General features: G+C 38.2%; 1 protein-coding gene across 1 annotated transcript; it reads right to left on the reverse strand.

Annotated features, from left to right (window-relative positions):
• Positions 1 to 1,719: 1,719 nt before the first annotated feature.
• LOC117695147 (cancer/testis antigen 55-like) lies at positions 1,720 to 14,067 on the reverse strand. The gene is made up of 5 exons (XM_034486013.1): positions 13,974 to 14,067; positions 4,976 to 5,037; positions 3,227 to 3,371; positions 2,480 to 2,592; positions 1,720 to 1,914 (listed from the first exon to the last, which is right to left on the reverse strand). Exons 1-5 carry the CDS (start codon positions 14,065 to 14,067, stop codon positions 1,720 to 1,722), a joined length of 609 nt encoding a protein of 202 aa, XP_034341904.1.
• Between the last annotated feature and the right edge of the window lie 456 nt (positions 14,068 to 14,523).

Genomic DNA, 14,523 nt, shown 5'->3' on the forward strand with positions numbered 1-14,523 from the left:
GGTTGGGGAGGGGGGTGTGTCTAGGTAGACACAAACTAAGGTTGAGAAGGTTTGTAAGGATGCTTTTGATCAAGCCTGATGACCTGAAATCAGTTGCTAGGACCCATACAGTGTGGGAAACAGATTCTCAGAGATTGTCCTTAGACCTGCACATGAGCACTGTGACAAGTGGTGTGTCTGTGTGCATTCATGCACATGTGTGACACAACTGGATTAATTTAAATATAATAGAAAGATTTAAAGAATTTGTGGAAATAATCACTAAGACAAAGTTCAAACTCAACAGACTTCTGGAATCTCCCATCATTATCAGGCAGAGCAGGAACAATTGTCTGGTGGACAGGGTAGAGTAGACTTAAGAAGTCTACTGTTTTCTGTTTGTCAGGAAACATGCTCAAACTAAAGACAGTACACCAGAGTTGAAGACAAAACGACTTCCCAGTGATATTTAAGCTCTCGAGGACCACTGATCCAAGGATGCATTTATCTTTCATCAAGAGAAGGAAGAAATTTAATGGAGTACAAATGTGAGATATTCTGATACCTTTTACCATAGAAAAACAATATGAACTTCAAGCAACAGGTTGTAATGTTTCTGCCAGATTCATTACTCCTATAACAAAAATTCATCCACAGAACAGATTTTAACACACGCTAACATTCTCATTTAAGTGAACAAATGAGTTCCTAATAAAATGTTGAGCAACTCAATCCCTACTGTTGAAATTATAGCAAAGCAATACTAATATTCAATGAATTTGCTTACTAAGGTCTTTAAAAATCTGCCCCTGATATTTACCAAGAACTACCTTAACTGCTGGCTCATGTAAAAAGAGTTGTCATGGGCATCTCTGTCTATACACTGAAGGCCTGGAATCAGCCATAGGCCTGAAGACAGTGGCAGGCCTAACCCACATGCCTGCAAGCACAAAGTCTCGGTCTCTGTGGAAAAACACTAGAACAGATGGCTAGAAGCTATTGTAAACAAACAGCTTTGGTAGATAGCTGCCAGGCTCTAGACATAGACCTTGTAGATAGGCGACCTTGGTAGATAGTACCAACTTAGATTAGGACAGGTGAATCATAGGCAGACTCACAGTGGACTGTTCCCTGAACCTTCACCCAGCAGATAACCTTGTTCTGGAAGATATCTGTACTCCCACTGAACATCTACATTTCTGTGTCATACCCTTCCCCACATCCTGCCTTTTTGTGTATATAACCTGTGTGAAAAAGTAAAAATTGCGATCTGATCAGCCTATAGACAGGTCACCATTCTTTGCATCTTTGCCTGCTAGCCCCTTCCCCCCAGCTCTCTTTCAGTTGATCTCCCCGGACCCCTGTTTAATGTCCGGCTGGACAGGACAAAGAGTCAACTCAACACTCATTAATATGGAAGTCACTGCTAACATACAAAAGAGGTTCCACTGGCAGCAGAGAATATATATACTCTTGCATATGGACAATGGTGAATTTGACCGAGATGCGTGTTCTTTGTTCTATATTCAAAACCCAATTGGGCACATTTTTGAATTCATAGGTCATCTTCCAAAAATAAATCCATTTTATTATTACCACCACCAACAACAGCAAAACAAAAAGAGTGCTCAAAAGAAAAATTCTTGACTTCAAACATATTTACTTTGTTCATCCATACTACTTTATTTAACCAGGCATTAGAGTCCAGTATTAACACTGACAGTGATCCAGAAGGATCGGTTAATACAGAGAATCCACTGGAGTCATAGACACCACTCTTCGAGTGTAGTGGGATTGGATGCTGTCTACCACAGTAGTGTTCACAATGTCGTACAAACCCGATGTATATCCAGGGAGAGTATGGAGAGAGTCGAGGGTGAAAAACATGGTGGCTTCTACCACGCCATTTCTTCCATCAATGCAAGTAACACAGACCTATGATGAGAAACGATGACAATGAGTCTAGGGAAGGATGTAACCCACCACAGATGGTTCTCCACATCCCCAGAAACCCAGATCCAATCAGCAGGTCCCTCACCCCATCATACCCTCACACTCTACTTCCCTGTCTCTACAACTCATTCTCAGACTGTCCTAACCAAGGTCTGACCCGCCTTCATCAGCAAGTTGCCACACCTCAAACTTAGTGCACTCAAAGTTTCTCCACAATTTTCTCACAGCCAAGACAATTTTCTAACTCTTGTCCACTGAACACACAAATGTCAAGGAAAACACACAACTTAGGAATTAAGCATACACAGATACACACACACAAATGCACACACACACACAAATGCACACACACACACATACACACACACAGACAAACACTATATTATTCTCTGCTTATTTCCTTTTCAATCAGTAAACAAATGTGTCCACTCTGGCAGAAGTTACACTGCCAAACATACCACACAACACCTTGGTCAGGAAAGGGAACAGTCAGTAAGGAGGAGAGGCAGCTGCCTACCCATGACAAGACAACATCAAGGTCAATTACCTCTTCCATATTCTGAGAGTTGAGGGGGCTCGCAGAGTGCATATTCATGTTTGAAGTGCCCGGGTTCATGGAATACTCAACCAGCAGCAAATCTCCATTGAATGGACTGAATCCTAAAACAGCCATTGAAGTGAGATTATGTATTAACACAGTCAGGTCACAGGACATTTCTAGGGCCTTACTCACTGCCATATGCTGACTAACATTTCCTGCACATAAACTAATTTTCCAAACACTTAGACCTCTTAAATATCTTCCTATAGCAAGGAAAGCAGAAAGCTATGTAATCACTGATTCTTTACACTGATGTGTTCCCCAGGCATTGAGAAAGACATGTGATGCAAATATATTCAAGATAAATCCCTTATAGTTATGTAATGCTGTCAATGATGTGATTTTGAATGTATCCAGGGGCAGTGTCACAAAGACTAGAATCTCAGGACCCAGAAGCTTAGTGGCTGGGTTTCCTAATCCCATGCACAATTCTCAGATATGTAAGAGTTTCTGGTAACTTTGAGGAACCCTATGTGGAAAACCAAAGTTAAAAAGCTACTTGGCAAACAAAATCAACTGAATCAAAACAACCACATGGCCACATGGTGATGGTCATCACAGGGGACAGGAGCTCTAGGCAATATTTAAAATACTACCCTTTCCCCCTGTATTGTACCCTACTTTCAGTTTCAAGGACCCTCAAGCCCAATACTTATATTTCTTGTTCTATGTTTTGAAAGCTGTAACTCCTACCTCCAGAAAACATGCATAATGGGAAAAACGTGTCCTTGCTGATATAGATGTTGTCTTCAGTTATGGAGGTGACACATTTGATACAAAGCCTTCTGCCAAGTTTTGATGGCTCACTGCCCTCAGGAAGATTATTCATAGCTTTCACCTATAAGAGGAGGCAGTGAGTGCAAGTGGAATAAAAATTTCATGCAGGAGATTGTCCCCTTACCAAGGATTCCCCATCAGAACAACAGCATTTACTCCTGGGCATAGGAGGGGTGCTGTTATACCTGTACTGAAGTGAATGGAAACTATGAGTTTTGGAGAAGTTTTTAAATAATAATCAGGAAAACCAGGCCTAAGAACTTGTCAGACACACCAGACCCAGTAAAGGTGCAACTCCCTCATTTTAACCTCATAAAGAGGTGTGAACTTATCACTTTGATAGCAATGGCCCCTAGTGACCTATTTTCTGACACTTGAGGGATTAGTCATGGATTGACAGGGACAAGCAAAGAATGACCCTGGCTCTTCAGCTGAGCTCATTCCTTGTTGTTGATAAGTCTACTTACCTGCTTTTTCCAGTCCTGCAGATTACCCCTGTGGCCCTCATTCAAACAGTCCACCCATTCTTGACCTGGGAGAAAGTCCTACTCTATTGCTCTGCATATCTACATAGAACTGTTTCTTTGATGAAAATTCACTGATCCACAACACCTGACTTTACAGAAGCAGTTCCTTCACTACAGTCTGTTTCAGGTTCTAATCTTCTCAATAAAGACTCTATTTACATCTCATTTCTGAAAGCTCCCTAAAATCTCCTTCGGCCTCTTTAACCTTTTTCATGCAATATGTAACCTGTAAGTTTTGTTCATTTACATATTGATTGTGATGTGTTATATGAGAAATAGGAATAGTGATTAAGACTGAAGAAAAAAACCTTTGTAATCTTGTCCAGATTGCCAAAGAAAGACGATTTTCTGGCAAAATACCACCATTGTAATCACTACATTTTATCACTTTATTGTTATTTGACAATTTCTGACATTGTGGGAAAGCACAAAGTTTGCCTATGTTCCTGACAAAGTGCACTTATGAGAGAACTGATATTTTTAAAATATGTGGAAAACAAAAACCCAGAATTTTAAAGAAAACATAAGAGAATAAATACATATTTTACTAGTAAATATATTTTTGTGATTATGGAAAGATCTATAGAGAATTACTGTATGACAACATTGCCTGAATCTTTTTTTTAAAAATGGGTTTTCACCATGTAACTGGGGCTGGCTTAGAACTCTGAAGATCAGGCTGGCCTTGAACTCGTAGAAATTTCTCTGCTTCTGACTCCAGAGTGCTGGAACTAATGCAATATACCACCATGCGCACCCAATGTAGTGGTTTGAATGGTGACTTCTGTAATGAGCTCAGATATTTGAACACTTGGTCCCCAGTTGGGGGCACTGTTAGGAGAGGTTTAGAAGGTGGGAGTTTGCTGGAAAGAAATGGAAATTTTAGAGATTACCAGCATTTCTAATCCTGCCTCTTTGCTTTGTGACTGTATTTGAAGAGGTGAGCACTCAGCTACCTGTCTCAGTCACCATACCTGCTGCTTTCTCCTATGCCTCACGGCCATGATGGCCTCTTGCTTTTCTAGAACCATAAGCCCAAATAAATGCTCTTCCTGAAGTTGCTCTGATCATGGTATTTTATCACAGCAAGAAAACAGTAAGCAGTACAGTAAGAGACTCTGGATAAACTCAGCCATACCTTGATTGCTTTGAAGATATGATTTCTTGGGTTTTCTTCTACAATTGCAAGGACATTTGTCCCTAGAAGAAAAACTATGACCTAGACAACTTTGTTTTTTAAAGAAAAGCATTCAGTTGGGTTTGCAGAAGCTCAGTCCATTATCATTATGGTAGTGAACATGGCAGCATGCAGGCACTTGTGGCAATTTATGTGATTCTTAGACACAATTTGGTAAATTTTATGGATCATAGACTATTTTGTTTCCATAGAATTGGATTTGTATTTTACTAAGCACACAAAAGAGCATATGCATGTAAAATAGGATTCTTGAATATTTTCCTTCAAGTAAAAAGGGTTGTGTTGTGGCACACACCTATAGTACTAGTTATCTGGAAGGCTGAGAAGTGAAGATCAGTTGAGCCCTGGAGTTCAATATTGATATGGGAAATATCATTTGACTCTGTCTCAAAAACAAGAAAAGGTAGAAATCTGCAGCATAAGATAATACAATGCCCAATTTAACACCCATAATAGTATTCTGTACCTTTTGTGAATGATAAAAATATTCTGAAGCCAACACATGAATTTAAATAATCTTTATTGATGATAAAATTATTTGACAGCATTAGAGAAACAATTCATCATTACAATAAAAGTTGAAACTTTGCTACAGAAGAATAGCTGCAAGTCACATGACTTTTTACATTTCAGTTGAACAGTACATTAATACAGATTTTTAAAGACTTCTGAGAATTTGCAGCCTTTTGCTGTTGCTTTTTCATTAAAAAAAGAGGTAGTAAATATGCTCAATTTTGAGATAAGCACAACATCGATTTCATCAAATTAAAACTTAAAAATCGTGGGTACTTTGCAGGCTGAGGTTAAGCTCAGAAATGAGAGACCAGTCTGGGTTGCATGGTGAGCTCATGTTTTAAAAATCAAACAAAGCAAATCAAAGCAAATGTCGATTTAACCTTCTACAATTGCACTTTGTATCTTCGGTGACTGATAAGGAATTTTCTGATGCCAAAACAAACAATGTTTAGTCATAAAAGTGAATTCACATTGTTGGAGAGAAAAAAAATCTCACTAAAAACAGAGTTAAAACCTTGACACAGCAAACTAGCTGCTAGTCATGAGCCAGGTAAGATTTTATTTAAACTTAAATTTCTACCATGGCTCCAGCTACATAAGTAGCACAGGGTAGCCTTGTAGGGCCTCAATGGGAAGGGAGGCCCTTGGCCCTATGAAGGCTTGATGCCCCAGTGTAGGGGAACGCTAGGGAGTTGAGACAGGAGTGGGTGGGTGGATGGGGAAGCACCCTCATAGAAGCAGGGTGTGGGGGATGGGTTAGGGGGGTTGTGAGGTAGTAAATAAAATAACAAATAAAAAATGAAAAAATATAAAAAGAAATGCTTTTCAGCTACCATTAGAATTATATTGTACCAAACAAGTTCAAGTTTTCTTCAAAGACTCATCAGAATAATATGGATTGAAGAGACTTTCGAATATTTGCAATCTCTTGCCGCTGCTGTATCATAAAAAGAGAAAGTATGATGAATTTTTAGTGTTATGCATATTTTAATAAATAAAACACTTTAATATTTCTGTTAAATTATGTCATTTCAAGGTTAAAATATAACTTACAGTTTCCATCATTTGTTTCTTTTGATACTCAGCAAGTTCTTTTTTAAGTTCAATGAATGAAGCACTACATAATACATTATCATTTTCATTGGCCATGTTATTCAAAATCTAAAACACAAAAGGCTAGTTCAGTTATTATCCATGTTTCATCTTCATTTCTAAATTGCAAAATTCATTTTCACAAGTGAGAATTTATCAGTATTCAAATAATGCTCATTATCTATTCCAATGTCCAAAAAATGTAAATAATACAAGAATAAAATGTAATGAAGTGAAATACAGCAGACATGAGTACAATGTTGTTAAAGAGACAAAAATATTTCTACAAAACAATAGTTCAATGAACTCTTAATGTCTAAATGGTGCAGAAATGTTGTGCAAAGTTGCAAATGATTCCTAGATTCTCTGAAAGCTCTAGAAGGACAGAAATCTAGAGATAAACATGAGGAACACAGTGAGACTCTGACTCAAAAGAGAAAAGAAAAAAAATAACTGAATAAAGACTAAAATATCCCAAGCCAGGGGGTGGTGGCGCACACCTTTAATCCCAGCACCTGGTAGGCAGAGACAGGCAGATTTCTGAGTTTGAGGACAGCCAGGTCTACAGAGTGAGTTCCAGGACACCCAGGGCTACACAGAGAAACCCTGTCTCAAGAAAGCAAAAGAGAGAGAGAGAGAGAGAGAGAGAGAGAGAGAGAGAGAGAGAGAGAGAGAGAGAGAGGTGTGAATAGGAGAGAGAGAGAGAGATTAAAATCAGTAAGATAATTTTGAAAATTTCTAGTAAGCTTCAAAACATCAAGGTGTATTTTATTTGGATGAATGGTAATGTGACATGAATTCACCAAAGGAAAAAAATGACCTGTACTGTGTGATCTTTTGATTTATGTAAGGTAAAATTACACTGTTAAGGAAGGGTGAAGCTACGTGATGAGAGAGAGAGAAAGAGAGAGAAGGGGGGCATGGAGGTAGATGTTCACTTGTCTCCACCAGTCAAAGATAGTTTATATATCTAGGTTGGGTATTGGGTTACACTTCTGATTGAGCATTACCAAACTTATAAAGCCTTTGATTAACATTTAAAAAATGTATAAAGGCAAAAAGGGAAATTATACCCCAGAAGAGCAAGAAAGTAATCCTTTTCCAACAAATCCAAAAGAACATAGCCACACAAAGATAATTCCACCTATCATAACAAAAATAACAGGAAGCAACAATCACTGTTCCTTAATATCTTTTAACATCGATGGCCTCAATTCTCCAATTAAAAGACATAGGCTAATTGACTGGATATATAAACAGGACCCAGCATTTGCTGCATACAGAAAACCCATCTCGGTGACAGAGACAGACTCTACCTTAGAGTAAAAGGCTGGGAAACAACTTTTCAAGCAAATGGTCCTAAGAAACAAGCTGTAGTAGCCATTCTAAAATCTCCAGCCCTAGAACACAAAGGGAGGGACTCATGGCTCCACCTGTATAGGTAGTTGAGTGTGGTCTTGCCAGGCATCAGTGGAAGTGGACAGCCTTAGTGCCTGAAAGTTTGGATTCCCTAGTGTTGGGGAATTTCAAGAGCAGGGAGGCGGGAATAGGAGGATGGTGGGAACCCATCCTCATAGCAACTCCCATTTAGAAATACCTGAGAGGAGTTAAAAGACAACACTCCAGATTACCTTACATGAATAATTGGTTTTCAAAACATGAGAAGTTCACAGAATTGAAGTTAAAAACATTTCTGTATTAATGTTCATTTTGATTAGAGACCTGTCTGGTCCTGACAGCTTCCTGTCTTGGATTCTAGGAAGAAATTCAGCATCTTTTGATTTACTCCAGTCATGGTGAGACAGCCACTAGGCAAGAATTGCCTCTTGTCATCTACAGACAAATTACTGTCCAGAAAAGGACACACTTGCAGAATAGTCGACTGATTATATCTGCCTAGACAGATTAATCAGCCCTTAATAATTCTGCACCACTAAGGTCTGTCAGATGATCCTGGGCCAGAAGGCTGAAGACCAGATGCTCCAACATTTTGTAGTATAGGGACTATCCAGGTTTTCAGCGGTCTCTATAAATTGGCTAAGGTTTAGAAGCTATACTTAGTGCTTCCCATAATTTCAGTCATTCTGAATTTCTGATGGGATTGAAAACTTAGAGTCTCATAGCCAATCCTGGCTATTTACTTTGAGAGAAAAAATTTGAGTCGATGGTTTCCAGCTGACATCCATTCTAAAGCCAAGAAAAAAGCCAGGTTCAGAACTAAGTGTTTTAGTTAGGAGAGATGACAGAGGTTCTGGTTAGTCAACAAAATGATGGACTGGGTATTAGGAGTATCTTGTACCTCACTGGTACAAATAGGCATAATTATGCTCTAATTGTATTTTGAGAGAAAAGTTTTATTTTAACAGAAAGGGTGATATGTACGAAGAGCTAAGGTGGGAGGATTACTGAGAGTTAGAGAAGGAGTAAGGAGAGGAGGAGAAGGAGGAGAGCAGAAGCTAGGTGATGAAAGAGAGAAGGGGGGGCATGGAGGCAGATGTTCACATGTCTCAACCAATGAAAGATAGTTGATATATCTAGGTTGGGTATTGGGTTACACTTCTGATTAAGCATTGCCAAACTTATAAAGCCTTTCATTAACATTTTTAAAAAATTGTATAAAAGCAAAAAGGAAAAGGGAGCATGCGATAGGACTTTTCTAGGGAGGGGAAATGGGAAAGGGGATGGCATCTGAAATGTAAATAAAATATCCAATAAAAAATAAATTTAAAAAACTATTTAATATTTAGACCAACATTTAGTAATATGCTTAACTCTCCATCTGGAAATATCCTCAACTGTGTAGTCTTTCTTGGCCATCTTTAATGATTATAAAGTAGCCTATAGAGTTAGAGTTAGTTTGGACAGTGTAACAGTTGAAGAACTGATATGTCAGAAAATATTTCTACAATACATTTAAATACAAAAACTGAAGGTCTATAATTTCAACTCAGCATTTCCTATTCAACAAACACTGGGGATGCACATACAGAAGATAATGTAGAAATAATGCATAGACTTGATCTCAGATAAACAGAAAACGATGACTTAAGTGTTAACCAGCTATCAATATGATGCATGAGAAGTACATGTCAAGGTAAAATTCTTAATTTGCCATTTCCTATATTGAATAATCATCATAAAACAAGTAGAACACTATAGCTATATTTAATATTTTTGTCTGAAACAATTCAACCTGAAAAGCAGTTAAAATTTTATACTAAAAATGTCTCATCAACTTTCAAAAAACAGTATACACATATTTTCTGAGGTATTATGCTTCTGGATATGTACCTGTATGTAACGCATATCCATCTGTCTAATTAGTTTCATTCTCCGGTTCTGTTTAATTTTATGCTGTATTAGTAGCATTTGTTGTTGCTGTAAAATATACTACAAATATAAAAGAAAGCTTATGTAGTAAGAGTTTTTGTAGAATACTTTAGTTGTTCTTCTAGGCATCATATATTATAGGTAAACACGATTTCTATAACCTACACTCCCATCCCTGAAGCAAAATAATAATTCCATACTGAACTCAAAAGCAATAACTTCAAAATGAATACATTCAACATTTTATTTTGACAAGTACATGTCTAAGTAATTTTAAAACTCATTAATATGCAGGATAATGATCCCACTAGTCACTAAATAGGAATTATTTAACATTCAAGACAGCATCACAGTATGTTCCACATGCTGGCTTGTGCCTCTTCTTTCTCAGCTTCCCAAATATTGGACATTAACAGCATGCAGGTTAAAACAAGTAGAAATTTTTAGAGTCAAGTAATAGCTTATTCTTTGATATCTCAGTGCCTACAATATAATTAGTTACAACACTCACTTTTACATGGTTAAATACTATGTCTGGAAAACTCCAGCTAGACTACCTAGTGGTAACATTTTCACAACCTGATGATCTTATTTCACTAAGTATACAGAAACAAACAAAATGGCAAATCTCACTTCACCAACCTATATCTGTCTATGCTCTCATTTCTCAGGGTCCAGCATACCCGCACTTTAACAAATTCTTGTCACATGCCCATTCAGTCCCAACAATCCAGCTTTTACATCCTCCTCATTTTTTATTTGACTCTCTAGCCAGGCCAGTTGACACCAGGCTGTCATAACATCCTTTGCAGGATAAGGCATGAGGAACACAAGGCAATGCCTAAGAAACTTAGTGAAACCTTGTCTTAAAAGGAAAAGTAAGAACTATCTGAGAATATAACTTAGTGTTAAGAGTTATTTACTAACTTGTATGAAACCCTTGGTTCTCACTTCAGGGCCCCCAGACCAAAAAAGGTAAATAATTCATTTGTCTAAAAATTATTGCAATACAAATTCACAGACCACATGAAGCTCAAGAATAAGGAAGACCAAAGTGTGGGTGCTTCCATCCTTCTTTAAAGGGGGAACAACATAATCACGGGAGGAAATATGGAGACAAAGTGTGGAGCAGAGACTGAAGGAGGGGCCATCCAGAGACTGCTCCACCTGGGGATCCATCCCATATACAGTAACCAAACCCAGACACTATCGCTGATGCCAAGAAGTGCTTGCTGACAGGAGCCTGATATAGCTGTCTCCTGAGAGGCTCTGCCAAAGCCTGACAAATACAGAGGCGTGTGCTTGCAGCCAACCACTGGACTGAGCACAGGGTCCCCAATAGAGGAGTTAGAGGAAGGACTGAAGGAGCTGAAGGGGTTTGCAACCCCATAGGAAGAATAAAAATATGAACCAACCGGACCCCACAGAGCTCATTAGAGACTAAACCACCAACCAAAGAGAAAGAACACATGGAGGGACTCATGACTCCAGCTGCATACATAGCAGAGGATGGCCTTGTTGGGCATCAATGGGAGGAGAGGACCTCGGTCCTGGGAAGGCTGGATGCCCCAGTGTGGGGGAATGCCAGGGCAGGGAATTCGGAGTGGGTGAGTGGGTGAGGGAGCACCCTCATAGAAGCAGCGGGAGGGGAGATGAGATAGGGGATTTCGGGGGGGGGGGGGATTGGGAAAGGGTATAACATTTGAAATGTAAATAACCAAAATAGCCAATAAAAACTTATTCCAATACCACATAAGCATGCTATTTCACTTAGCTAAGAATCCAAACCAAATAAAAACCAAATAAACACACAAAACCTCTGAAAACCTCTAATTCATTTGTTCTAATACTACTCAGTCTTCCCTTAGTGTTCTGTAATGTGTCCATTTTAAATTGTTTTTGTTTTATTTTTGAGACAGTCTTGCTATCTGCTCTGGACACAGGCTAGATTCGAGATATACTTGCCTCAGCCTTGTAAGTGTTGGAACTTATGTTGTACAACACCACACCTGGCTCCAATTAGTTTTGTACTCACTTTTCCAACCAAATCATTCTATGCAATGCACCAATGACTTCCCATTGTTAAATCTAGCTTATTTTGCCTATAAGCAGTTTATGGCACACGTAATGGTCTCTTCTTTACAAATAGTTCCTTTAATTGGATAGTTTACTTTCTACCAACTAGGCTGCTTGTCTGTCTTCTTTACCAGTTTCTTCTCAGTCTCAGAACTCTAAACAATGAAGTACTCAAGTAGCCTGTCCTCCGACTTCCCATTTACACCTTTAATTAGTCCTTCAGTGATTCCATCTAGTTTTTATGGTTTAAAATTGGATCGAAGCTGAGAATGTTCAACTTTGTATCTTTAGTCCAGACTTGTTCTGGATCCCTGACTCATATACCAGTGGCCATTTCAATATCTTCCTACCAACCTTTCCTGTGCACCTCAAATTGAGAATTTCCAAGACTGTGCTGACCTATCATTCCAAAGTTACTTGATAAGGTCATTTCTCCCAGATCTTAGATTTTAAAAAATTGATGATTATAGGCAATGAAAGAAGAAAATATAAAGAGTAACTAATACACTTGTACATTATATGAGTAGGGGGGCTGACTTGTACTGCAGGTCTAGACATTAAAAGTAAACCATTTTCTGGGCTGATGTTGTGGTTTACCAATAGTGTGCTTTTACTGCCTTGCAATAGGCCCTGGCTTCAGTTTCAAGACATAAAAAAATCTTGGAGTGGGGGGCCTGGCCTCAGTTTCAAGACATAAAAATGTTGGTGGGCTTGGAGACGCGGGGGAGAAAGGGATAAAGTTGATAAAAGAAAAAGAAGCAAAGAAAGGAAAAAAGGGAAAGAGGGAAAGAGGGAGAGAGATGGGGGAGCAAGAGAGGGATAAAGGAAGGGAGGGAGGTTAGGAGGGAGGAAGGAAGTGAGATAGGGAGGGAGGAAGGGAGGTAGGGAGGGAGGGAAGCAGGGAGGGAGGGAGAAAATGAAGGAAAGAAAAGCTAAACTCAACCATGTTCCTACTACAGTGTTTTGTTCAGACATGAGCAAATGACCACAAGTAACTTATTGATGTTTTTCTATAGGAATTTTTCAACAGTAGCATTGAGAAACCTTGTCTCAGACCACTGCATTTTCTAAAGTTATAGTAACCACAGGATTGAAAGAATTAATTTTGTAATCGCAACAAAGTCTAGAGGATACTACCTAAGTAATACTTCCTGTTTCCCATTCTACTGCATCTAAAGCTAATTTACCCCTGATTTAGCAAGAAGTAAAACACCTTTATTCTTTAAAAAGGTTTTTTTGTTTGAAATTACAAGAAACCCAACTAATATGAAGAGTCCAATAGATTTTGTGAGTATGATATGTGCCTATACTTGTGTCGTTTACATATGGTTCTGCAGGACAAGAACAAAGCCAACGATGGGTAGTACACCTTGGTTTAGTCCCGCAGATGAGAGGATGAGATGAACATCCTGATTCCTACTTAAGATTTTGTTATAAGAGATTATTTATTATTATTATTATTATTTGTCAAATGCTGGGCTCTTTTCTGTATTGACAATAAGAAATGGGAACATTTGAAATTATGCTATATTAGTAATAGTTAATAAAGTACTATCGATTTGCATTTCCCTGGAAGAATTGATCATATGAGTTTATGAAGCAGCTTTAGAAATGAAATAATTTCTTTGCAGGTTTTATAAAATAAATTCACAGTTTGCCAACATTCTATAAGAACACTGTTCAAGCCTTTTCCTGGGGTAAAATCCTAGCAAGTTATTTTTTCTCAACATACTGGGACTACAGTGCCAAGAGAAACTACCTGCATTGCTAAGACTCTGCTATAAGAAGAAATACTTATAGATAAAATTAGAAATGATGTATATGAAAACCTTTAGCAAAGTTTTATTCCATTTCAGGTAGCTAGGTAAAAGTCCAATGAACTACAGGACACACTCAATGGCCAACATTGAATAACATGGTTTACCTTCAGAAAGAGCATTCTCAGTAAAGTTTATATCATCATCTTCTTCATCATCAAAGTCAAAGAGTATTAAGCGCTCCTGCTTTGGTACTGCCATGACTTTCTTAAGGTCCCTTCTTCTATTGGTAAACACTCAGATGTCTTCTTAGTTACAGAAGAAAAAGAAGAAGAAGAAAACTCCAGTTATCTGAATCCAAAGGTTTCACTTAAATAGTAAAAAATGTCAAAAACTCAAGTAGTTATCTTAGCACAATAAAAGATCAATTATTCCCTTTTTTAACATTCATTTTTAAACACTTTCTCTTTATCACAGAATTTTGTATGCATAGTCAATATGGTGGCATATACACCTCATTTTCCCTTATCATCTCCTCCATGTATCACACTTAACATGTCCCTCTCCCTACCAACTGTGTTTTAAAAACCTTTTTAACTTACTTCTTTAAAAAAAACTTCTTTGAACCAAAGTTAACAATCTGTCATTTCTCAACTTAAAAAAGGCAAAACCAGGCCAACCTATACTATGTGAGTCCTCCCCCCTTTAAAAAATGAT

The sequence above is a fragment of the Arvicanthis niloticus genome, chromosome X (genome assembly GCF_011762505.2).
Source record: "Arvicanthis niloticus isolate mArvNil1 chromosome X, mArvNil1.pat.X, whole genome shotgun sequence".
Taxonomy (NCBI): Eukaryota; Metazoa; Chordata; class Mammalia; order Rodentia; family Muridae; genus Arvicanthis; species Arvicanthis niloticus.

Bases quoted from the DNA above. Each gene is read 5' to 3' on its own strand.
- LOC117695147 (XM_034486013.1), bottom strand. From the start codon at position 14,067: ATGGCAGTACCAAAGCAGGAGCGCTTAATACTCTTTGACTTTGATGAT. The intron at 5,038-13,973 runs GTAAACCATGTT...TTTTTCTTCTAG, and splicing joins TGAGAATGCTCTTTCTGAAG to GGACAAATGTCCTTGCAATT. The intron at 2,593-3,226 runs GTAGGAGTTACA...TGGCTGTTTTAG, and splicing joins ATTATGCATGTTTTCTGGAG to GATTCAGTCCATTCAATGGA.